This window comes from Musca autumnalis, unplaced genomic scaffold (assembly GCF_047663935.1).
Source record: "Musca autumnalis isolate F117 unplaced genomic scaffold, ASM4766393v1 scaffold_1, whole genome shotgun sequence".
In the NCBI taxonomy this organism is placed as follows: Eukaryota; Metazoa; Arthropoda; class Insecta; order Diptera; family Muscidae; genus Musca; species Musca autumnalis.
In genome coordinates, this window is record NW_027411644.1 from 197,218,058 (window position 1) to 197,244,640 (window position 26,583).

The following is a 26,583-nucleotide window of genomic DNA, read 5'->3' on the forward strand; positions in this document are numbered from 1 at the left end:
GCTATGTTATGGCGTAAAATGTTGTATATATAATTGTTTCTTCTTTGCCTTCTTATTCGCCCCTCGTATAATTGAGAAGTGAACACTCACAAAAATATGTTCGTAATGCGCATGACCATGAGATGCCGGTAAAACATAACAAGATACTCAATGCATTCCTAAAAGCCAAGCAAAGTATCCAACATGAATGGGGTTGCTCTCTCATGCACATTTTCTGGCCGAGTTCTCCCCAACAAAATATCCCACACACAAAGAGCAAAGATGAAAATATTCAGCAATAATTTTTGTCAAATATAAACAGACGGTGGCTCCAGACGAACACGGAAAAAATATTCGCTAAAAAATCTTAAGCAAATCTAAAATCTATTTGTAATAATAAAAAAAGAATAAAGAAAACAACAAATGCAACATCATCAAAAAAAGGACGACAATCAAATTAAAGTGTAACCAAAAGCCAAATATTATTAAGAGTGAAAATATTTTCTACAACCCAACAAAAAAGCTAACGTAAATTAACTAAAAATAATTCAACAATAACAACGAAATAAGTATTCTATTAATGAACCAAGTGTATGGAGCTCTAACAAAAAATAGTACCAAACAAAAAATAAACACCACATACATATTTCTATTATTATTTATTCCCAGTGATTTATATGTGTATGCATGCAGAGGTTGCCCCATATTTTATGTCATATCCCTTGACAATACTCGTTGTCTGACTGACTTAATGTCTGTCTTTATGTCGCGACTGTCTCTTTGATGTGACTGACGACTGTGATAAAAACAAATATCGTTTCATCGCATCGCGTGTATTTCGAAATAAGTACACACACACTTTTTTAATCGCTTTATGTCGTTTTGTGACAAAACATGAAAACAAAAGTCAATCAAAAAAGTTTGCCAACTAATAATACAACGAAATCAAACAAATAAACACCAACAACACCATCGCATTAGTAGTAGAGTTCGAAGTTCTAAAATATAGTAGAACACCAACACCAAGAAATAAATCAAACATCATTCCTGAAACCAGAACACAGGAAACCGGAAGCTAGACTACAACCAACATAGCATTTTTTGTCATTTTCAGTACTGCACAGTGGACTGAATTGTAACTAAAAGTAAAACAAAGTAAGTTGAAGTATTATTCTGTTAATTATAAAAATTCAATTGAATACAAATTTTTCGAGTGTGGGGGTCTTTTCTCCTAAGAGCTGTTATTATCTTTTTATGTTTTTGCATCCAAGTTGTTTTTGGGTCAATTTGTTCTTTCTTTGTGATGCCAATTTAAGGCTGATCTTCCAATCACTCCTTGTGACCTTATATATTTCCAATCCTGGGTAGTTTTTGGTCAGTTTTCTATTGCCTATAAATAGTATCAGATTGTTTGTTAATATTACCATAAACTGAACATAAACCTAATTTAACTTTAACGCTTAATATCAGTATTTGGAGCAAATACGTCATTTATTTGATAGACATTCAATGGACTTGACGTTTTTTAATATTTGTTACATGTAAATGCGGATGTACAATAATTCGGATATCGTTCAACACCATTAACTATCTCATATCTACCTAGTAGGTTATGTTAGGTTAGGTTTAAGGATGCGCAGCCCTCTATTAGAATAGGTGACAACTTCACTCGGAGACCGTTGGTCCATTGTGTTCATCCTGTGTGGGCTATTTAAAGATGATGGAGATGATGATTTAAAGATGATGGAGGTGTGTTGTTGAGATGATTAAAGCTGAAGGAGATGATAGAGTGTAGATGCAGCTTGATGAGATGAGGATGATAGGATAGAGATGATGAGATGATGGTGAGTGTAGGAGAAGAAATTATCTGGAAGAGTGAAAAGAGTCTGATTATTAAGGGTTGTTAAGGACCTTTGCCAAGCCATGCTAGATGTCTGGCAAAGTTGAGTAAGACGATGGGATCTATGTTAGACAGGAAGGTCAGATTTTCTATCTCATATCTGCCTAGTGTACGGTATCTACTTGTTTGCAACATGGGACACATACAAAATAGATGTTCGACAGTCTCTATCTTCTCTGCACCTTCACATAGTCTGCAGTAGTCAATGCCACTGTCGTCCCATTTTGAAGTTAGGGACCTCACTCTGCAGTGACCTGTTAAAAGTCCCACCACGATTTTCATCCCTAACTTATCAAGTGAGAGGAGGGAAGCCGTTCTTCGACGAGAAACCACAGGCCAGATTGCCTTGGATACCCTACAACCAGGTTCCAATAGCCATCTTTGATGTGCTTTCTCATTGAAGATCTACGAAGTAGTGGCACATCGTTGGCCGGTCGGTTTCATCAACTGATAAGTCGATAGACCTAGAGCCACCTCGAGCCTCGTTTCCCATGATGTTGCTGTGATCCGGAACCCAACATAGCTTTACGATATCGTGTAGTCGGTGTCTTCTTGTTCGCAACAAGTGACACCTACAAAGTAGATGTTCCACAGTCTCTATTTCTTCTACATCTTCACATAACCCACAGTAATCAATGCCGCTGTCATCCCACAAAGTTTGCGATGTAGTAGCTCTTTGGTCGCCAGAGAGATCATCGATAGACTTGGAGCCACCCCGAGCTATAACCTGGAACCCAGCAAAGTTTAACAATATTGCATACATATATCATATAGTGCCTTCCTGCGATCAAAGATAACTCGGGAATTTATGGTTCAGGACTTTCAGAGCCAGCCATAAGGGCCGCTTTCAAGACTCTTCATCAAGTCTTCTGCTTTCCTGATAGCAAGCATCTATGGCTTAAAGACGCTGTAGATATTAGCATAATTGAACAATGCCTTCCTTCGTTATGGACCCAGACCGTCCAGAGGAGAGTTACCTACAACCCAAATGTCATCTGTCAAGCTATCATTTAAGTTAAAGACCTTCACATGTCCGAAATGTAAAACTGGACCAAGATATCCAGAGGCTGGAGATTCAGTGTCACGGATCAAGGCTGCCTGAAAAGTATTTTGATTGATGCGGTACTTTGTACACTTGATAATATGGACTGTAGTGATTTATTCCTATGTGTTTGTAACCGCAGCCATACTTAGACCTCAACTTTCCCAATACAGTTATTGCAGGAGTAGAGTGCAATAACTCCTTTCTTCGCCCGCTGCTCAGTTTTCCTTTTCCATGACGAACCATGGCTTAGGATTTGCTTCCAGAGAAGGTGTAAATGTAACTCTGTCTAAAACTAGAGACTGAAAATCACAAATTTTGGGTTTTGTGGGGAATAATACAAGTTCCGTCTGGGTTGGCTCCCCTTTTACATCACTGGCATAGGCCACCGCCTTGGTTTTTAGCTGGTGAAAATACACAAGAATTACATTAATCACCAGAATTCAGAGCAGAGGTTGTTGTTGTTATAAAAGTATTTTATATGTTTGTATGTATGTTCGTTTTTCTGCTAAATCTGGCTCTGGGTCCATCTCCAGTTCAAGGAATGTGGCTGCTTCGATAGCATGTAGCCACAACTCTACTGGAGTAGATAGAAGACCTCCGTAGGAGGCTTCTATAAAATAGAAGACCTCCGTAGGAAGCTTCTATAGAATAGAAGACCTCCGTAGGAGGCTTCTATAGAATAGAAGACCTTCCTAGGAGGCTTCTATAAAATAGAAGACCTCCGTAGGGGGCTTCTATAGAATAGAAGACCTCCGTAGGGGGCTTCTATAGAATAGAAGACCTCCGTAGGGGGCTTCTATAGAATAGAAGACCTCCGTAGGGGGCTTCTATAGAATAGAAGACCTCCGTAGGGGGCTTCTATAGAATAGAAGACCTCCGTAGGAGGCTTCTATAGAATAGAAGACCTCCGTAGGAGGCTTCTATAGAATAGAAGACCTCCGTAGGAGGCTTCTTTAGAATAGAAGACCTTCGTAGGAGGCTTCTATAGAATAGAAGACCTCCGTAGGAGGCTTCTATAGAATAGAAGACCTCCGTAGGAGGCTTCTATAGAAAGAACGTGTATAATTTTTATTTCTGATACATTTAGTTGCATTTTCGAAGAACAATGTATGAGTGTGCAACTGAAATATTTTGACGAAGTTTAAACAACACAAAGCAACTGACGATACGGAAGTCAGTCATACATGTTTGCTTTTTACCTGCGTTAAAATGCGTATTTAAAACACGTATAAACACGTAGCTTCGCAGTTGTTAAGTACAACGGCGTTAAGAAACATAATACTTCGCAGATTTGCAGTCATTTGTAAAGTAACCGACAATATGGAAGTCAGCCTGTGTTAATGCTATTTAATCCTGCTTGATAGGCTTATTGATATAGGCGTTCTCTCTTGTAACGTTGGACCTTTCTTTCTAGGTCATGAAGATCCCTTCTGACATGTCTAGGTGGGGGTCCTTTCCACAATATCGTGATTTATATGGCGCTCGCCGTAACACCCGAGCAAGAACTGCAACGAAATTTTGCTTTTTTAATTGTTCTCATCTGTGAACATTGTAGTTTCAGAATCCGCAAAATCTTTCCAGGTGTAAGCACCTTCCATTTAAAGTTGGTTCAGGCGCACCGTGTGCTGTTGGGCGCCACCGTGGGGCACTGGTTTGTGTGTCCGCTTTACACGCTGAATGCATGGCTTCCATTCGCAGGCAAGTAACATCAAAGCCTCTTAGAAATAAGCAGTTCAAGAGCAAACAAACATTACGCTCTACATGCTGACATGTTTTAATATATGAATCTGAAGAATGCGTACTTACACATGGAGATAAAGCAGCGATTGGAATGTTTGAAAAAAATGTTCGAAATAGCACAATAAAAAGCTTCGAGTTACAACTTTGTGGCGCTTGATCGCACTGTTTAATTGCATCGATCAAATCCTCTGGCTATGATCGTATGATATTCTGGCAACTTATCCGGATCTGTCGGAGCGTAGCACAAGAATACCGAGAAATGTGGGATGAAACATTTTCAAGTAGGGCAGCATCTGCATCGGGTGATAGTAACATTACGACGCAGTTTATACGATAATGCTGTCACTCATTTTGGGCAGGATACAGTCAATGTCATCTTTGGAATCTGCGGAATGCCAACAGTTGGAACAATGTTCTTTTAATAAGCCGCATCAATACTATCTGAATGATGTTTCACTGTTTGATAGAAATTTGAGACTACAGACAAGTGCCCCATCGATGTAAAAGCCATTCGTTCAGTTCACTTGGTCTCAGCTAACAGCTTTGCGAGAGATTTTGACCTATATCTGCGTGAAACACCAGGACAAAACATTTTGATTTGTTCCAAAACACGGCGGTGTTTTTTCCGATACCGGATTGACCCGGAATATTACAACAACCGTGTTCCGGGCAGCGGTGGCTCCCTCAGTGTACACAAGTTTGTATTTGTAGCGTTTTTATACCCTACACCACACAGTGGTAAGGGGTATTATGTCTTTGTGCATTTGTATGTAACATACAAAAGGAAACGAAATAGACCCACAGATCCTTTTGGGGATATACATATAATCACTTTCTGAGTTGATTTATGCGTGTCCGTCCGTCTGTCTGTCCATGTATTTTTGTTCGCAACATACAGGTCGCATTTTTTGTCCGATTCAGCTGAAAATTGGGGACTACAACTTTTTTAGCCATAGGAAGAACGCTATTGCTTTTGGTGAAAATCGGTTCAGATTTGCATATAGTTCCAATATATATGTTCGCCCGATTTCACGTATTTGCTGCACCAAACTCGCTATATACGTCCGATTTTGATGAAATTTGGAATGTTTGACTGAATTTGGTCTAAAAACAAGTGTGCCAAATTATATCGAAATCGGTTCCGATTTGGATATAGCTCCCATATATATTTTCGGCCGATTTCACGTATTTTCTGTACCAAACACGCTATATATTTCCGATTTCGATGAAATTTAGAATGTGTGACTGAATTCAGTCTAGAAATAAATGTGCCAAATTATATCGAAATCGGTTCAGATTTGGATATAGCACCCATATATATTTTCGTCCGATTTCGTGTAGTTTCTGCTCCAAACACGATATATAAGTCCGATTTCAATGATATTTGGAATGTGTGACTGAATTCGGTCTGGAAATAAATGTGCCAAATTATATCAAAATCGGTTAAGATCTGGATATAGCTCCGATTTATATTTTACATATTCACAGTGGTGTAGGGTATCATATAGTCGGCCCCGCCCGACTTTGATCCTTTCCTTACTGGTTTTTTTGTGTTAGCAGCAGCATATCTTGGAATGCCTGGTCCGTGCCGGGACGGAGAAAAGCCCAGGACCAATATGCCTGTGCTCAATTTGTCACACCACACTCAAACTTCGGTGAGATGCAATAGATGCCGGAAGTGGGTGCGTCTCAGGGATTGTTGTGGACTCGTTCATGCGAGCGACTACGACAGGGGCTACGTGAACACAGACCCCAATGAGTCGTCGTAGTCATTAGAATACACACGCCGCACTTAACACCAGCCGTTGCTATTTCAATCCCTGAAAATGCATAATTTTTGCAATTAACAAGATCGAGGAAATAGTGGATTCATGGTCGCGGCGACATAACAATCGTGTCAGATGGTCTGACAAATGACGTCACCTGTCAACTTGTCATTTCTCTTGGGTCAATCATGATGTTCGGGTTGCAGAAAGAAATTATGGGTTTCGTTGTATTGTTGTTGTTTTTGTAGCAACCCCAGAGTTAGAGAGCTGACACTGGAAGTTAACTGGCATAATAGGAGCATGTGGTAATATCATCTTTAAAGAGTCAGTTGAAACATTGGAGCCGGATGTGTGGGCAACGGTTAAGTTACTATCGAATACTGGAAGGAAAGAGGATAGGACCTCAGTCACGTTTGGCGACGTAACCAGAAGAGGTACGCAAGTTATTCCAATTGACAGTTTGTCAAGCACCCCAATAGTGACGGGGCGAAAAGAAGAGTACTGCGTCGCATTAAATCACTTCCTGTATCATTAAATCAAAGGTGAATCGTATAATCCGATTTCGCTTTTGTCGACTGTAGCAAAGACCCTTGAGGCTTAAGGTCTACCCAGCATCAGAAAATTCAACCAGAGCAAGCTGTGTGAAAGAAATGAGATATTGGCGCTTGTCTTATAAAAAAAACTTTGATACTGTCAATCACTCCACGCTGTTTGTGGACATCGCGCAGATTACCCTCCGGCCAAGTTTGAAACGTTGGATAATCTATTATATGTGTGGTCGTACGTGGAATTCAGGAACAAGAAGCCAAGCCCCATAGAGTGAAACAGGGAGTTCCACATTGTGGGGTGATATCTCCGGAGCTGTTTAACCTCTACCTCTTTTGCAGATAAAGAAACTTTCTTGACCACATAAAACGCAATAAGTAGGTCTATGGTATGCGGCGCCAGTATGGTCTGCGAATATAAGTGCAACGCATTGGAAAGATATTGAATGCTGCCGGAGTGCCGAACTGAAAATTGCAATAGGGTGCCTCTTCATGTCTGCATTGGACCATCTACACGACAAACTGAACCTTTTCAACTACCCTGCCAAACCTACTCAACTATCTCCAGTAGATCTGTGGTTACATTCAATCGAAGCAGCCATTTTCCTAGAACTGGAGATTGACACAGAGCCAGATTAAGCAGAAAAAACCAACATACAAACATATCAAAACTGTTACAACAACAACAGCACGAAACATATTCGAGTAGGAGGCTGACTTCCGTATCGTCAGTTGCTTTACAAATGACTGCAAATCTGCGAGGTATTATGTTTCTTAACGCCGTTGTATTTAAGCTAATTGTTTCAAAACGTCAAAAATACGAATTTTTAATGTAGGTAAAAAGCCACCGTGGTGCGATGGTTAGCACGTCCGCCTTGCACTCAGAAGGTCTGCGGTTCGAATCCCAGGCCAAGCAACATCAAATTTTCAACGGTGGCAAAATTCCCCCTCAGTAATGCCGGCGACATTTCCTGAGTATTTAAGCCATGAAAAACTTCTCTACAAGTGGTGTCGTAAGGCACGCCGTTCGGACTCGGCAATAAAAAGTAGGTCCCATATCATTGAGCCAATATGAATCGGCGTGCACTCATTGATATGAGAGAAGTCTCCCTTGTCCCATCTGGGATGTTTGTGGAACAATTATTTATAAAAAGCCAACATGTTGGGTGCCACCGTAGTGCAATGGTATGCACACCCGCCTTGCACATCGAAGGTCGTGAGTTCGATTCCCCGGCCAGGCAACATCAAACATTTCAACGGTGGAAAAATACCCCTCAGCAATGTTCGCGACATTTCCTGAGTATTTCAGCCACGTAAAACTTCTCTACAAGTGGTGTCTTAAGACACGCCGTTCGGACTCGGGCAGTAGGTCCCGTATCATTGAGCTAATTTGAATCGGGGTGCACTCATTGATACGAGAGTAGTCTCCCTTGTCCCGCATGTGATGTTTGTGGAACAATTTAAAAAAAAGCCAACATGTATCATATTTATTTCGGATGCATTTTCGAGGAACAATGCATGAATGTGCAACTGACATATTTTGACGAAGTTTAAACAACACAATACAAATTACGATACGGAAGTCAGCCGGACTTTATTTGCATCGGGTGATATTTACATTACGTCACAGTTTCTATAATAATGATATCATTCATGTTGGTCAGAATGAACTCAATGCCACCTTTGGAGCCTGTGGTATCTTCGTCCAAGCTACTGCGGAATGTCAAGAGTTGAAACAGTGTTCATTTCTAACCCGCGTCAGTGCTATTAGTATGTTGTTTCACACTTAGATAGAAATTTGAGAATACAGAAAATTCCAATACAGATGGAAAAGCCATTCACGTGTACCGAAGATTTTCGAATGAGTGATGCTGTCGTTTAGTTTATTTGGTTTCAGGGAAGAGCAAAACATAGCAACAGCTTAGCTTTACGGGATATTATGACCTACATCAAATCGTTCGTAAATTATTTCTGATTTCCGACATCATGTATTTCATCCTTTGAAATGATGACAAGCCTTCGTCAAAGTAACATCCTCCGTTACTTTGACGAAGGCTTGTCATTCGTGACTCATCGACTAAAAATCCCATGTATCCGTTATTTTGATCATGGCAATAAATTTGAACAAGGCGATTTTAAAACCACAAGTAGAAAAGTGAATATTTCGGGTAAAGTTTACTGGAAGCTGTCTAAAGCAAGTTCTGAGTTTGAAGAGCAACTTCACTACATACAGACATATATTCCTAAACATCCCCGAAGGGACAAGGAAGACTTCTCCCATATCAATGAGTGCTTGCTGATTCATATTGGCTCAATGATATGGGACCTAATATTTATCGCCGAATCCGAACGGCGTGTCTTACGACACCACTTGTAGATAAGTTTTTCAGGGATGAAATGTAACCGAGCCTTATGCTTGGTTTACATTTACGAAATCCACTCGATTTCAACTGGCAATTCCATTGATTAAAAGTCAAACGAAATCCAATGGATTTCAGATGGATTTGACATATACGCAATGGAATTGACAGTTGAAATCGAGTGGATTTCGTAATGTAAACCAAGCATTACACTGAGCGGATTTACTACCACAGAAATCGTTGATGTTCTTTTTAAACGGACCTTCTGCATGCAAGGCGTTCATGCTTACCACCACGGTGGCTCCCGTATCATATAAACACTGTTCTAATTATAATAGAGCAGTATATTGGATATAACAGCATCGTAGACTTCAAATGCACTGAATATTAAAGTGATTCCTCCGAAAGTATTACGCCTGATGCCTGACCTATACAATGGTGCAAAATGCAGAGTTCGTTCGTTGCTTCGGGCATTCAACTGGAATTTTCCAAGCTATTGGTATCAGGATGCCAACTGTTCCGAGGTAAAAATCGCTACAGCCGCATACGCACCATAGATCTGTAGCGATTTTTACCTTAAAACATTTGACGTTCTTCGCGACCCTGATTGGTGTCCAGTCTATATCGTCCAACCTGATTGAGATCAACACCACAACTTGCGAAAAATTCTAGAGAAGACTGAACAAATTCAGAACGACATATACCACTTTTTGCTGTTGGGCGCCACCGTGGTGCAATGGTTTGCATGTCCACCTAACATGCTAAATGTCTTTCGGGCATTCAATTGCAAATTTCCAAGCTATTGGTATTCAGTAGTAGCGTTGACAGCTACACCACACAAGATTATATGTGTCTATATCGTCCAACCTGATTGAGAACAAGGCCACACCTTGATTACCTTGCGGAAAATTCTAGAGAAAACTAAAAAAATCAGAACGACATCTACCATTTTTTTGCTGTTGGGCGCCACCATGGTGCAAAGGTTTGCATGTCCACCTAACATGTTGAATGGTTTCTATTCTAAGGCAAGGAACGTCAAAACCTCTTAGAAGTAAGTAAGAGACCGAAGAATGGGTACTTGCGCAAACATATATAGCAGTGATTAGTGAGTTTCAGAGGATATGTTCGATAATTTAATTCTGATTTCCGACATTGTGAGTTTCATCCTTCTCAATGATGACACCCCTTCGTCAAGGCACAGCATTTTCGTGTCTGCCAGAAAATCGAGGATTGTGTATTCAAGACTCATTGCATAAAAAGTCCATGTATTCGTTATTTTGACCATGTCAATAAATTTGCTCTAAACTTTTTATGACCAAAAGTAGAAAGGGGAATATCTTTGTCCAATTGTCGGTAAATTTATCTGGAAGCTGTCTCAAGCCTGTCTGAGTTTGAGGACTCTTTCCATTCTAAACTCCCACAATAAAGCGAAAATTCCTTTCCATAGATTTCACCCTGTGACAAATTTTTTACTATATACAGGATTTTTCCACAAGGTTTTGAACATGTGTTTTGGAAGGCTTGGTTCTTTTCATTCATTTTACCTATAATTGTCCTTGTATTATTTCGATGCTATCTCCATATCATTTATGCAATTAATTAACTCTCTCTCTCTCTCTGAAAATGTTTCATTCCTTGTCTACATTTTTCTTTCGTCCCATAGTTAAAGACAGAGGTTAATAGTTTTCAACAGATTCCACTTATGAACTGTAGCAGTAATTGACCCAGAAAACAAAAAACCAAATCACTTGCACGAGAAATAAGAAGAAAACACATAACAACAAACAGTAGCAACAACGAATCGTTCAAAGGCAACACACAAACCGACAAGTGCCAATGTAATACCTATGGAATCTCTTCATCATCACCACCACCACCACACAACAGAAGAAAGTCAAGGAACCTTTGTAGCGACATACCAGCAGCTACCTATTTACTGAAAGCATTACAAACAAAACGGCCGAGTTCATTCATTCATTTACAATTGTTTGTATCCGAGTGATACCCACCAACGAATTTAACTGAAACTGAAACCCAAAAGGGCAAAGAAGCAACAGAAAAGAACATCGTCGCCCAGTCGCACCGCCCTCCTCCACCCAAAGATCAACAACCTACTTAGTGGTTGTTGGTGGAATCTATTAGCCGTTTTTCAACACCGCCCGAGTAAGAAGAAAAACCGTCACAACGCCGTACCACACAAAAATGGAACGCAAACTGCTATACGCCTTTCGAGGCTGGATAGCATTTGTGGCCTTTATGGATTTGGGTACAGCATTTCGTAGCTATATTGAACGGCGAAGTTTTCTCGACCATGCCGATACACAGTTCATAGAAGGTAAGCGAAGCTATTATTGTTGTGACAAATATCCATCAAGTATCAGCAATGGCTTATTTCTTGAATGCCCAGCATAAATGTCTTTTGCTTTATTTCTTTTTTATTTCAGGAGATTATACTGTATCGCGTATTATTGGAATGTATTGCTTGCTTAAAGCCTTAGCGCTGGTGCACTGTACTCTATATATTCACTATAAACCGTAAGTGTGCTTTTATATGATGTATTAAAATTCTAGATTTTGGTTGAGCAGGTTTTGAAAACAGGTAAGCAAGAAGCGAAGCAACAGAGAGGCGAATACAATACTTCTGACGTCTATAGGTAATTTTTTGAGTTTTTTGCACAATTTCTCAGGTAGTATGAATTTTGCCCGTTACCGTCTTAAATAAGGCCACATACACAACATGTTTCCAAAAATGTAAAAACAGGAAGTATGGACTTGCAAAAAAAAAAATCGTTATCGTTACAGGGCCCGAAATAAGAAGTCTTTGAATAAAATTTTCAAAACGATCCGAGACGAGCTGTTAAGCTGCAGTTTTCTCAAATTTTGTGTGGGCGGTACTGGACCGATATAGTCCATATTCCAACCTGACTAGATCAAATAATACGATGTGCAAAGTTTGGATCAATCAAAAACTCCCTGCGAGAGTTATTTTGCGAATTTGTCATTTTAGTTGGTGCCGTCAAGGTTATATGGGGCTTTTAGGCCATTTTCTCAGGAAGTATGGAATTGCTCCCGAAAAAAAATTACCGTCGTAAAGGGGGGCGCAAGGACAGCCTGTGGAAAAAATTTTAAAATTATCCAAGAGGAGCTCTTAGACTTCACTTTTTCCGAATTTTATGTGCGAGGTATCCGAAGGAGTGGACCTCTATAATCCATATTCGAACCCGATCTATGCCTGGAAGTAATACTATCATATGAAAAGTTATGAACATTTCGGTTACTCACTTCAAAGTGATAAAACTGCAAGCAATTTAAGAGAGTGAGAGAGGAAAAATGCCTTTCTCTTCTACCACAGGCTACCAGACAAATTTCTTCAGGCAACAAATGGTAGAACTGATTTTTCGACATTTGTTTGACGATTATTTGACAATGAAGAAAAAACAATTAAAAAAGTATCAGTCGTCTTTGCCGACAGAGATATACCCTCAGCCTGTGTGTATTGAAATGCCTTTTTCCAAAAAAACTTATGTATTTAGGGGGTTTTCAACATTTTGGGCGTATGTACAGACAAAAGTATGGATATGATTAAAGCTCAAACATTTGCGGGGATAACGATAGAAAGGGCTTTTTTATCACACTAGCCTACGAAAAACATAATATCGCTGTAAACAGGGCCACTAGAAAAACCTTCGGTTGAACATTTGTGTGAGTGGTACCACAATGATCGGACATATAGGGCCAAAATTTGAACATAAACTAAGTTTCGACAACCTTTGTGGGGGAGGTACCGGAAGGAGTGGACCTATAAGCACCACCTTCGAATTTCATATAATATTCGGAGAAATATTATAATATCCAAAGTGTGGACGAACGCAGTATTCGGTTTGAGCTCTCCAGCCACTACATCTGGTGCCATAGGGGTTTTTACAACTTTCGGCCTGTTTTCTCAAGAAGTATGGACTTGCCCCTGAAAAAACTTTTACTGTCGTAATTGAAGCAAATAATGCAAGTTGCTTCAACAAAAATCAAAGTGTTTCGAGAGCAGGTCTTAAAGTGAACGTATCCAAAATTTTGTGTGGGGGATACCCGAAGGAGTGGACAAATATAGTCCATATTCGAACCTGATCTATATCTGGTAGATATATTAGAATGTGTAAAATATGGACCAAATTGGTCACTCCCATCAAGAGTTATCGTGCGCACAATTTTCCGAAAATTGTTGAGCTTTTGTTGGGGAGGTACCTGAAGGAGTGGACCGATTTGGCTTATCTTCGAACTTAAACTAAGTTTGTACAAAATATTACGAAGGCCACATTTTGGACCTAATCGGCAGATCCGTTCGAGAGTTATATTCGCTCCAACCACCGCACAGGGTGTCATAGGCGTTTTTTATAACTTTCAGGCTATTTTGTCAGGAATTATGGACTTGCCCCTGAGGAAACTTATAGCGTCGTATGGGGGGTAGTGAATGCAACTTGCTACAACAAAAAATCAAAGCGATTCGAGAGCAGGTCCTAAACTGAACTTTTCCGAAATTTTGTGTGGGATATACCCGAAGGAGTGGACCGATTGAGTCCATATTGGAACCTCATCTAAGTCTGGTAGAAATTTCGCGATGTGCAAAGCATGGACCAAATCGGTTACTTCCTTTAAAAGTTATCGTGCGCACAAATTTTCCGAACATTTCCGAACTTTTTTGGGGGAGGTACCGGAAGGAGTGGACCGATATAATCCATCTTCGAACTTAAACTAAGCTTGGACAAAATATTACGAAAGCTAAATTTTCGACCGAATCTGTTGATCCGTTCGAGAGTTATTGTTAGGTCTGTCTGGTTACCCTAAAACTTGTAACAATAGGTGTGTCTTTTTACGTGATAATTTGTAATAATTATTACGAAATGTTACTAAATGCTGTCTTTTTACACAAAAGTTCAGTAAAAGAGAGCGAAGTGAGAGAACAATTTTGACAGTTGTTTGCTGAGAAATTGCTAAAAGTTGCTGAAAAAATTTTTCCCAGCAACATTTAGCAAGTTCGATCAGCTGTTTTTTAATCATCTGCTAATGGTCGGCTGCTCAATGTCTATCTTATTTTTATGGAAAAATACTATAAATATTACGATTCAGGTTTATTTATTGATTATTTTATTAATATAATCATTATTTTTTATTTATTTTGCTTAAAATTGAAGAACTTTTTCATTCATGCATTGGTGCCAATGTTTTTGTTTTGGGTATCAACTGTTATCTTGCTAAAGTTTACTAAATGCTGTCTTTTTACTTTTTTCTCTATCTTCGTATCCAAAGAGCAAAATCTCTCTTACTCTCTGAAAAGAAGTTACTGAATAATTATTACTGAAAAAGTAAAAAGACACAACTAATGTGTACCAATTGTTGCTGGAAGTCGTCTGTTAACACAAAAAGTCAGCAAAAGAGAGCGAATCGAGAGATACATTTTGACAGTTCTTTTACTGAGAGTTTGCAAATTCTTGCTGGACTAATTTCTTCTAGCAATCACTTGTAACTCTTCTTCTTCCTGAAAACAATCAATCATCTGTTTTTAATTATTCGGTAATTTATGTTTGTGAAAATTAAAAACAATTTTATTGTGGAAATAGCAAGCCTAATTGTATTGTTTTATCGGGGAACAAAGTTACAAAGTGAAAAAAAAACTTTTTTGGGTCGTTTTCTTTTTTTTATTTTTAATAAAATACAAAATGTTTGCTTCCTTTGGTTCCTTTATTGGCGGACAAATTGTTCTGTTTTGGCAAGTCAGCTGATTGCTTGCTGGTTTTTGTTGGAAAGTGTCTGTTTACTTTTTACAATTTTCTTGCAAAAAGTCCTTACTCTCTGAGAAAGTTCTTGCTGGGAAAGTAACCAGTCACACCTATTATTAATACGTTGCACAGTGATTAAGAATTTGAGTTTGTTGATCATTATCTCAATTTTTTTTATCATCATCGACTCCTAAAATATTGATTGTTTTTGTTTTAACAGCATATGATATGTTTGCTCTGTTCATCTTTCTGCTTAATCGGGCTCTGGGTCTATATCCCGTTCTAAGAATATTGCTGCTTTAATGAGTTATGACCACAAGGCTACTGAAGTTAATTGAGTAGATTTGGCAGAGTAATTGAAAAGGTACAGTGTGTCGTTCGGGCAGATGTTTTGCACAGTGCCATCATTCCTTGCCCTATAGGAGTATAGACGGCTGCACCATACTGAGCATAGCTGTTCAAAAACTACTCTGGTTGTTGTTGTAACAGTGTTTATTATTATGTTTGTATATTCGTTCTTTTGTTCAATCTGGCTCTGGGTCTATCTCCAGTTCCAGGAAAGTGGCTGCTTCGCTAGGATGTAACCACAGATCCACTGGAGTTAGATGAGTAGGTTTGGCTGGGCAGTTGAAAAGGAGTTTTGTGTCGTGCGGGCCCATGTCGCATACTGTCTTGCACGGCGCGGTCGATTTCCGCCCAATAAGAATTTAGGCGACTGCAATATCCCGAGCGTAGTTTAGCCAAAACTACTCTAGTTTGTCGTGGCAGCTAACGCTCCTTAGCTGCGATAGATGGGCGATGTATTTCGAGCACTTAATTCACACTATATTTGCTCATGGTCTTAGCAACTGCATCCATGTGAATACTATTTAAACCTGCTTGATATGCCTGTTGATCTAGTGGTTCTCTCCTATATTGTTGGACCTCCCTCTCTAGAGCATGAATATCCTTCCTGATATTCCTGAATGTGTCGGACCTAGCCAGCAGATGGTGATTGGGATGGCTCTCACGGTAACGCCCAAGCAAGTACTACAACGAAAGCATCTCATTATGTTGTTTTACATTAAGAATCTTTGCCTCCTCATGTAGATGGTCGAAATACTTGAGGAGGCACCCTGTTGCTGTTCTCAGGACGGCATTCTGGCAGGTTTGAATGTTTTTCCAATAAGTATATCATAATCCCGGGACCAAACTGGCGCCGCATAGCTTACCACAGACCGACCTATCTCGTTATATGTGGTCAACAAGGTTTCTTTATCTGCACCCCAAGTGCTGCCGGCTAGGGACTTGAGGACCTTGTTGCTACTTTTCAGTTTGTCGCAGAAAGCTGTGGCGTGCGCGCACAACTTGAAAGTAGTGTCGAATGTGACCCCAAAAATTTTGGGGCAGTTTGTGGTTAGAATTCTGCTACCGTCGACCACGACATTCAATTCTCTTCCAAACTGCGCTGTCCATGTGGTGAACAGATTGGCTGTTGGTTTTGTGGCGGAAATCTGAACATTCCTCGAATGGAAAAAGGTGGTAAGATCGGTTAAATAGTTGTTCAGTCTGTCACAGATGTCATCAGGATAGGTACCTGACGCAAGGGTCGTGCAATCATCCGCATACGTTACGATCTCGATGCCGTCTGGAGTATAGGAGAGGTAGAGGTTAAAAAGTTCCGGAGATATCACCCCACCTTGGGGAACTAACTGTTTCACTCTGCGGGGTTTGGACTTCTTGTTCCTGAATTCCACGTACGACTGGCGTCCACACATATAATGGACTACCCAACGTTTCAGCGTGGAGTGCCTGACTGTATCAAAGGCTTTTGATAAGTCAAGCGTCACCATCACTGTTCTATCGCACGGCCATCTCTGGATGAGTCCTTGACAAATATATGTAGTAATGGCGTGCAGCGCAGTTTTCGTGCTGTGCTGCTTACGGAATCCATGCTAATGATCGACAACTTGATAGCTATTTCTGATACTGGGGAAGACTAAGGTCTCAAGGGTCTTTGCTACGGGCGACAAAAGTGAAATCGGCCTGTACGATTCACTTTTGCTGGCATCCTTGCCGGGCTTCCATAGTGGGACCACCCTGCCCATTTTCCAGACTTCGGGAACAATGAGGGTGAATAGCGACAAGTTGAGAACTTTAGTGAGATACTCCACTCCCGGCTCATCCAGCTGATTCGGCATTACCATGGAGATTCCATCAGGGCCCAACGCTTTGGATGATTTAGCGTTCTTGATGGCATTGGCAACATCATCCATTATAAACTGTGGTGGTTCCTCCTCGGCAGGAAGATATCTGATGCGACGTAATACTCTTCTCTTCGCCCTGTCGCTCTCGGGGTGCTCAACAAACTGTCGATTGAAATAACTTGAGCACCTCTTCGGGTCAGTCAACATAACGTCGCCAAACGTGACTGAGGTCCTATCTTTCCTTCTTCCAGGGATCGAGAGTGACTTAACCGTTGCCCACAATTCGCCTATACCGGCTCTAATGTTGCAACTCTTCAGATGATTTAACCACTTGTTCCGCTTATGCTCGCCGACCAGCCTATTAACTTCCAGTGTCAGCTACCTGATTGGGGTTGGTTCGACGAAGCTCATCACGCTCATTTGCTAATCCCGTCGCCTCTGCTGGGAAGTTTGGTCTTAATTTCGGGTATTCGACCAGTAGGGATATGGCGAGCGGCTGCAGCAGTGATGATGTCTCGGAACTTCCTTTCCGCTACCGGAACATCAGAAGGATTGGGTAGTTCTCTAAAGCGGTGATGGTGAACTCTCTGAAACCCGGCCAATCAGCTTTCTTATGATTGACGAATGTGCGGCGTTCAGAGGTAATGAAATCGTGTAGTCTGCTAATGGAGACAATTATGGGGAGATGGTCTGATCCAAGGGAAATGACGGGTCGCCAGTTAACGTCATTTGTCAGACCAGGTGGCACGATGGTTATGTCTGGCGAGCTGTGACACTCTCCTCTAATTCTGGTAGAGGCACCTCATTGACCGTGCAAAACGTAGAGCTGTAAATCTGCTCAGCCAGCCTCTGGACGTTTCCGAGGGCAGAATGCCACATCTCATGATACGCACTAAAGTCCCCCAGGACCAGACGATTATGACCTTAGAAAAACGGAATAATGTTAGGCACGTAATCTGAGATACAGATATTTCTCGGCGGGATGTATACGTTCAGGAACTCTATCTCGGCAGTTCGACACCTGACTCATTAGAGACAGGCTCAAGTAAGATAGGCCTGGGGCCTAATTATGTGAGTCGATTCGATCGTGAATTTACTCGTGAATAAGTTTTCGACACGAGAAAAAAACGGCATGATAAGACTCGATCGAAATCGTTGATCGAATGTTTCGAGAGTAACCGGTAATCGGCTATGTGTTCTACAGGGAATTTTATGAAGGTAGATGTCAAAAAAATGTGTTTATTTCAAAGCAAAAACTAAAAAACAAAATTATGGATGAAAAATGTAAATATTTGTGGAATTTTTTGAACAATACATTGAATAATAATTTCGGAATGAAGTTGTGCTAAGAAAATATGAAAATTAGTAATGTTTGCAAAATTGTTTTGACATTCTTGTTACAGTTTGTTAATACATCTACCTTAATAATTCTCTCTCAAAATAAATGGGAGAATTTGGTGGGTGTTTTGACTTAGCCTCTCTGAGAGAGTATTTCCTTTGGTAAACAACGGGGGATGAACTGTTTAAAATGCACTTTTTTAAAAGTTGTTCACCTATAAAGTGAAGGCTATTAATATTAATGGCCTGTTTCTCTAAGACGATTCGAATTCAAATTCGTTCGAACTACGACCAAGCTCCTATTGTTGTAGAATATTTTTGTTTAATTGAAAACAAACATAAATCAAATATTATTCAAAAAAACAGAAGTTTGGTAGTAGTTCGAACGAATTTCTGTTCGAATCGTCTTAAGTATAGTACACATTGACAAGCAAAACTGACAGTCATCGAGGTCTATTTCGTGAATATCAAAGCCTAATTAAAAAATTTCTTTTATAATCTGTAAATAATACCGTAAATATTGTATTTCAAACGTTTTTAGCTAAATAAAAGTTGTTATTTGCCGGAAAATTGTCCTTAAAGTGCGTTGACTGTCAGTTTTGACTGTTAGTGTGTACTCCTCTTTAGTGAAACAGGCCATAAATAATTTTTTGTTTTGCAGAAATTCATATTTTTTCAACTTGTATTTTAACGACTGCAAACACTAATTTTTGGTTAATGATAGCATGCATATGTATTTATTTTAATTCTAATTTTATCACAATTTCTCAAAACGACTGAAAAAGACTTTTCCCAATTTCTCTTGTTATTTTGTGTAAAGAATGCTCACAATTATTTACTAATATCATTTTTCCTCTATAAACCGTCAATAAAAAACAATTTTTTACATTTTAAACAAAAATACAATAAGAAATCTTTCATTTCGTTTGTTTACGATAGGTCATTTGGCTACGAGAAATTACTCGCAAATTTATGCTCAATTTCTCGATAATTTTACTCGATTACGAATGTTGTCATCCCAACTTTGAGTACTCGGGTCGAAACAACTCGATATCGAATCACGTAATTAGGCCCCTGAATTGGACAGACTGGTGCAGTAGAAAAGCTAATCCCCCACCTCCACTTCTGGTGCGATCCTTCCTAAGCACGTTGTAACCATCACAACGTTGTAAGATACAGTTGTTGTTGAGCTTGGTTTTTTGCACCGCAGCGACCTTGATATTCCTCCGACTCATGAAATCTACTATTTCCTCGATCATACCTCTGAGTCCATTGCAATTAAATTGCACAAAGGATGCGTTTTCCGGGATTGGGACAACAACGGTTAGTGTTAAAGGCTGCATGTGCGGTTGTTGTCGAGGGGACTGCGGGGGAGTCTCATAATCAGACGACGAAGGAGTTTCGTGATCCGATGACGACTCACTGGGGACTGTATTCACGCAGCATGCATCAACATAGTCCCTGTCGTAGTCCCTCACGTGGACAAGTCCAGATCAACCCCTTAGATGTACCCACTCCTGACATCTATTGCATCTTACCGAAGGCTGGATGTGGGTGAAGATGCGGATGTGACAAACCGAGCACACACCATATGGTGATTAGGATGGCTCTTACGGTAACACCCTAGCAAGTACTGCAACTAGAACATGTCATTGTGTTGCTGCACTGAAAGAATCTTTGTCTCCTCATGGAGATGGTCCACTGAAGACTCAGGGCGGCATTCTGACAGGTTTGAATATTTTTCCATCGCGTTGGACTTATATTCGCGAACCACGCACCTATGACATTATCGCAGACCTATCGCGTTATATGTGTTCAACAAGGTTTCTTTATCGACACTGGTTGAGAACTCTAGTGATATACTCGACATCAACGCTCAACGTTTTAGATAATTTAGCCTTCCTAATGTCATTTGCAAAATTATCCATTGTAAATTGTGGTGTCACTCTCGGGTTCCACAAACTGTCAATTGAAATAACTTGAGCACTTCTTCGGATCAGTTACGCTGAACATCATCAAATGTGACTAAGATCCTATCTTTTTTCTTCCCAGGGTTCGGGAATGACTTAACGGTTGCATACAATTCACTTATTCCGGTTTCAATGTTGAAACTCTTCAGATAATGTAGTAATTAATTTCGCTTGTGGTCACCGACCAACATGTTAACTTCCCGCGTAAGCTCCCTGAACAAAGCTCATCTGCTAGTCCCACCGCTTCCGCGAGGAAATTTTATCTCAATTCGGGTATTCGACCAACAGCGAGCGCCTGCAGCAGTGATGATGTCTCGGAACGTCATTTCTGCCACCCGAAAATCAGAAGGGTTGGCCAGTTACTGATGCGGTGATTGGTGAACTCTCTGAAAGGGGACCAAGTAGCTCTCCCACGACTGATGAAAATGTGTGGTTCTGAGATGATGAATTTGGGCGGTTTGCTGATTGTGATGATAATAGGGAAATTATCTCACCAAAGAGAATCGACGGCTTGCCAGGTTACATCATTTGTCAGACCAGGTAACACGATGGCGAACTTTACACTCTACGCAACATAAAGCTCAACCAGCGCTTTGCCTCACACATTTATACACACTTAGCAGTAGTATCCCCGCGGTTCCACACTTGACCGCTGCTTTCTCCACTTCTCGTGCGATCCAAGCGTATTATGCTGTATCCATAACAACTCCAAAGACTATAAGTGTCGTTCGGCTTCGTTTCTTGAATCGCTGCGACCATTATCCTTCTTCAATTCCTAAAATCTGCAATCTCATTGATTTTCGCACGAATACCATCGCAGTTAAACAGCAGGAGCTTGAGTAATACTCGGTATCAGTGACTGCGGCGGGTACTGTTTCTAAATATGATGACGACTACGAAGACTGACAGGTGATCAATTTGACGCTGTACAAAGCGCCATAATCCGCACATGTAGCAATTTACGCCGGTCGTTGCTGATCCAATTTGATCCTTTTTGAATTTTAATTGCAATGGACTTCGAGATAAGATAGAGGAAACCCAGGAAACCAGCTCGACAATATATGCAGATTTTAACGTTGGGTAGCAATCAGGTGTAGAACTTAAAGTAAAAAATAACCGAAAAATAGCTGTACTCCAGGTTATAGGCCCCAATGTTAAGTGACCATGGTTGGGGGCAGTATAAGGGCCTGTGGTTTAAGGGTAAATATTGGCTTTGATGCGTTTTTTGTTTATTAGTTGTTATATGTTCGTTTGAGATTTCCTTTGCGTTGCGTATCAAGAGTGGGAACAAAAAAGGGTTGGGACCACGCCCAAGAAAGGCGACCTGACTAGCCGGTGTCCTTTCAGATACGTCCCGTAAATACTTCAGCCATGTAAAACATAGCGCTGCCTGAGCAATTATATTGTTCCACATTTCGCACCGTGAATGAGGACGGATTAGAGGATACTGCCGTAGTTCGCTTGACATATGCACCGTGTCTCCTGGACTTCCGAATGACGTTTCAAACCCGTTATTTCCCTTGGGTCGGACCATCTTTTGATTCTCATCTCCATCAATTGACCACCCTACTTCATAACCTCTGATCTCCGTACTCTCCTTAACCACGGGAAAGCCAATTGGCAGTGATTCAGAAAATTCACCAACCAACGCTTTAGAAAACTGACCAAGCCTCTGATGTTCAGGTAGCAGAGAGGAAATTCTAAGATATCACCACTGCTGCTGCAGCCGTTTGCTAAAAGGAATGTCACCCTAAATAAGATCCACTTCCAAAATGGACAACATCGGTAGATTCGTTTATGTACCCCCTCACAACACTTTTCAGCTTTAATCCAAATCCATATTCGTACGTCCAAAAGCGGCCACAAAATTCGGGGAACCCCCCTAAATACAAAATTTTCGTCGAAAAGGATTTTTGTTGTTTAGCCTGTATTCGATCTGTTTATTGATTAAAGTTTCAATTCACCCAAAGAAGTGGACCGATATAGTCCATCTCCGAACTCCATCTAAATTTATAAGAAATATTCCGGATGTACAGGGTTTTGAACCAAACCGGTTACTTCCTTCGAGAATTATCGTGTTAACCAGTCAGATGGAAATGAGTAGATCGACTCTAAATCAATAAAGTAATCTCTACATTGTAGCCATAATGTTGGGGGTATAAAGAGGATGATGTCCAATATTTGGAGAGGTGGCAAATTTCTGGGGGGTGTTGGGGTCAGACATACGTATACATACATACATAAATATAACATTTGTTCCTTTATTTTTTAATAGTAAAAACAGCAAAAGAGAGAACTGTCAAAATTGCTCTCACGCAACAAGTTTTGCACAAAAGTGAAGGAACGGAAAAAATAGTAGATCTGGCAACAATGTCAAAAAATAAACATGGTTGCTCAAAAAATAACAACAAGCAAAAATTTCACTGTTTTTTATTTCGCTGGTTTAATTTTTCTATTATTTATATTTATTTTTATTTTGTTTTGTCAGTGCGCGTTGTGTTCTTTTTTCTTTTGTCCGTCTGTCTGTCTGGCTGGCTGGAGCGCACGATAACTCTCGAAGGTATCAACCGATTCGGTTCAAAATTTGGCTTTCGTAATATTTTGTCCAAACATAGTTTAAGTTCGAAGATGGGTTATATCGGTCCACTCCTTCCGGTACCTCCCCCACAAAAGTTCGAAAATTTTCGGAAGATTTGTGCGCACGATAACTCTTGAAGGGAGTAACCGATTTGGTCCATACTTTGCACATCGTGAAACTTCTACCAGACTTAGATGAGGTTCCAATATGGACTCAATCGGTAAACTCCTTCGGGTACCTCCCACACAACATTTCGGAAATGTTCAGTTTAGGACCTGCTTTCGAATCGCCTTGGTTTTTGTTGTAGCAACTTGTATTCACTGTCCCCCATACGAGGGTACAAGTTTCATCAGGGGCAAGTCCATACTTCCTGAGAAAATAGCCTGAAAGTTGAAAAAACCCCCACACAAAATTTCGGTTAAATTCACTTTAAGACCTGCTATCGAATCACTTTGATTTTTGTTGAAGCAACTTACAATCGCTGCCTCAATTACGATGGTAAACGTTTTTTCAGGGGCAAGTCCATACTTCTTGAGAAAACAGCCCGAAGGTTGTAAAAACCCCCATAGTCTGTGTCGGTCCATTCCTTTGAGTACCTCCTCCGCAAAACTTTTGAACTTTAATCCTAATCTACATTTTTCTACGCCCACAATTTTGAAACCCCCTAAATACATAAGTTTTTTTTTGGGAAAAAGTGTTTCAATTTACACAGGCTGAGGGCATATCTCTGTCGGCAAAGCCGACTGATACTTTTTTACTTTTTACACCACAAAATTTGTCAAGTAAAAAGTAGTAAAAGAGAAAGCATTTTTGGCATGCTCTCTGTTAAATTTTGCTTCAAGTTTTACTACTTTTTGGAGTTAAGAAACTTTTTCCGAGTTAAAAATGGTAAAACTTTAAGAAACGTTAACGTAAAGGAATAAAGCTATGCATGCCTCAATTACATAGAATAATATCTAACGTTTGTTTGTTTTTATTACAGAGTGGTAAGCATGGGCGGATGTTCGTTGGCCTTGACCTTGATATTGTACTTAACCGAAACGTTATACTTTCAATCGTGCACCTTAAATTTCTACGTCATCTTTCCATGTGTCTTAAATTGTAAGTATTTAGTAATTTTAAAATAAAACTAGCCTAACTCTTCTCTTACTTCTTTCTTTCTTTATTTTAGCCATAACATTGGTGGCTCTAATGTATATACCCAAACGTTTGAGATTGTGGGAACCAAGTTTGGATTTGGATGATGAAAATACCCAGCTACTTAAACAGATGACTGGATTCAAGAGAAGGCGTGCCAAGAAGAATCAATAGAACCATTTGAACTAAAAAAACGGCAAAATTGTCGATAAAATATTTTTCGTGATATTTCCCAAGTATACGCAAACTCTCTAGTTTGGGTGTCTTTGTTTAGCGAGGGGTCTAGCAAAGCTGAGAGCTTTCATTTATGCTAAAAATTAGGATTTGGTATACACCTGTACTGCAGCAATGTTATTGCGATTAAAGTTGGAAATACCTAAGGGTGCAAAAAAGTGAGGACGATGGATGTGTGAAGCGTAAGGTTGTCCAACTTGAAGGTGGTTTTAGTTCTGTTATTGCCCCAACACAGTCTTCACCGTTTCTAAAATATTAAAAATTCTAGAAGGATATTCGTCGGTTAGGCCTATTTATGTTGCTTTTGCCCCAAAGCTTTCCCCAGGCGTTTTTGGACCACATTTATAAATGAATGAAACATTTGAAACTGCATACATTTACATTAGGTTATGTGCTTTTATATAAATATTCAAAGGAAAATTTGCAAGCGACTCAATCGCATTTCAATGAAAACGAGTTTGTTATAAACGTCTTCAACTAAACACAGCTACATATACGTTTTGCTATAATATTATTGAATAAATTATTTTCAGTTTTAATGCAAAGAAAAAAATATCTAAATAGAACATTTGCCAGCACTCGAAAACAAGCAACCATTGGATCAATTATTTTTACTAAGCAATTTATACTTCCAAGTATTGAACAAAAACGTAACCTTTCCACATCAATTAGTATTACATTAAGCTCTCTCTGCATTACAATATCTTCTCATCTCTCTTTAGCTTATAAATAATAACGAAAATTGATATTATACGAAAGTTAGAATATAAAAGAAAACAAAAGGATAATAAACTTTTGCTTTAAAGTTCGAATTGTAAGTAGGAATTATTAGCAGCATTTTTATAAATTGGATTTTTTGATAAATAAGATACACACACATGCATACAAAATTAATTACATACAAACATATACGAAATATGCAAATTTTTTATAAGCAATAATAGTTACAATAACACAATTTATCAATAAAATTGAACAAATCAAATTAATATTACATACATACCTCTTTTGGTTTCTATTTTAAAACATAACATATAAGGGAATAGGTCGTTGGGATATGTTAGCTTAAGGGCGTGATCTCCACTTGTAAAGCCCAGAAAAGAAAATTTTTCATGAATTTTTTCCAAGAAAACTACCATACTTTTTTGGTCGATTTTTTCATATGAAAGAGCACATCCTTTATCTTTATCTACCAAACTTTTTTGGTAGATTTTTTTTTTTTTCATCTGAAAGAGCACATCTTTGTATGACAATTAGTTCATTAGTTTTCGAGCTAGAGTTGGCACCGATGTCAAAATGTCACTTCCTCTTGAATCGTTTTGATCTTTGTTGTAACAACTTGCATTCGCTGCCCCAATTACGACGGTACAGTTTTTTTCAGGGGCAAGTCCATACTTCTTGAGGAAATAGCCCGAAAGCTGTAAAAACACGTGTGGCTGGAGCGCCCGATAACTCTCGAAAGGATCAGCCTATTCGGTTTAAAATTTGGACTTTGTTGTAATATTTTGCCCAAACTTGGTTTAAGTTCGAAGGTGGGCACTATCGGTGCGCACCTTCCGGTACCTCCCCAAAAACTTTGGATCTCCTAATATTTTGTCAAAAATGTAGTTTTATTTCAAAAATGGTCCATATAGGTCTTCTCCTATGGTACCTTCGCCACCAAAGTTCAACATTTTTGTTTAAGTGCAATTTAGGATATGTTCGAAGACTCTTTGGAAAATTATACCGATGCTACTTTTTGTGGTATTGCACAGTGTAGAATTTTACGAAAAACCTGGCCAAACCCCCAAAAATAATAGATTTTGACCTAACCTTGGGTTCTTATGTTTTTCAGGCCGCTGGTTTCATTTTTCATATTATTCAACCCTCAGTTGGTCAATAGAGTAGTATTTTTGGTCCATTCACCTATAAAATGTGATCGTATCAAATTTGTTCGCCATAAAATGTTACTATAGGTTGTACAATACACCAAAACTCTATGTCTTACCTAAACTGCAGAAATATACATAATTAAAAAAACATTTTAGGGGTTAG

General features: G+C 39.6%; 1 protein-coding gene across 2 annotated transcripts; it reads left to right on the forward strand.

Moving 5' to 3' along the window:
- Positions 1-286: 286 nt before the first annotated feature.
- Positions 287-25,545, forward strand: LOC141388935 (uncharacterized). 2 transcript variants are annotated; one of them, XR_012408959.1, is made up of 6 exons: positions 996-1,134; positions 10,999-11,670; positions 11,780-11,870; positions 24,161-24,279; positions 24,350-24,752; positions 24,818-25,545. XR_012408959.1 is itself a non-coding variant. In XM_073959710.1 (5 exons), exons 2-5 carry the CDS (start codon positions 11,538-11,540, stop codon positions 24,487-24,489), a joined length of 483 nt encoding a protein of 160 aa, XP_073815811.1. In that variant the 5' UTR covers positions 287-1,134; positions 10,999-11,537; the 3' UTR covers positions 24,490-25,545. The 2 variants fall into 2 exon arrangements, 1 of the variants encoding a protein (XP_073815811.1); XM_073959710.1 differs by having other exon boundaries at positions 287-1,134; positions 24,350-25,545.
- Positions 25,546-26,583: the final 1,038 nt, after the last annotated feature.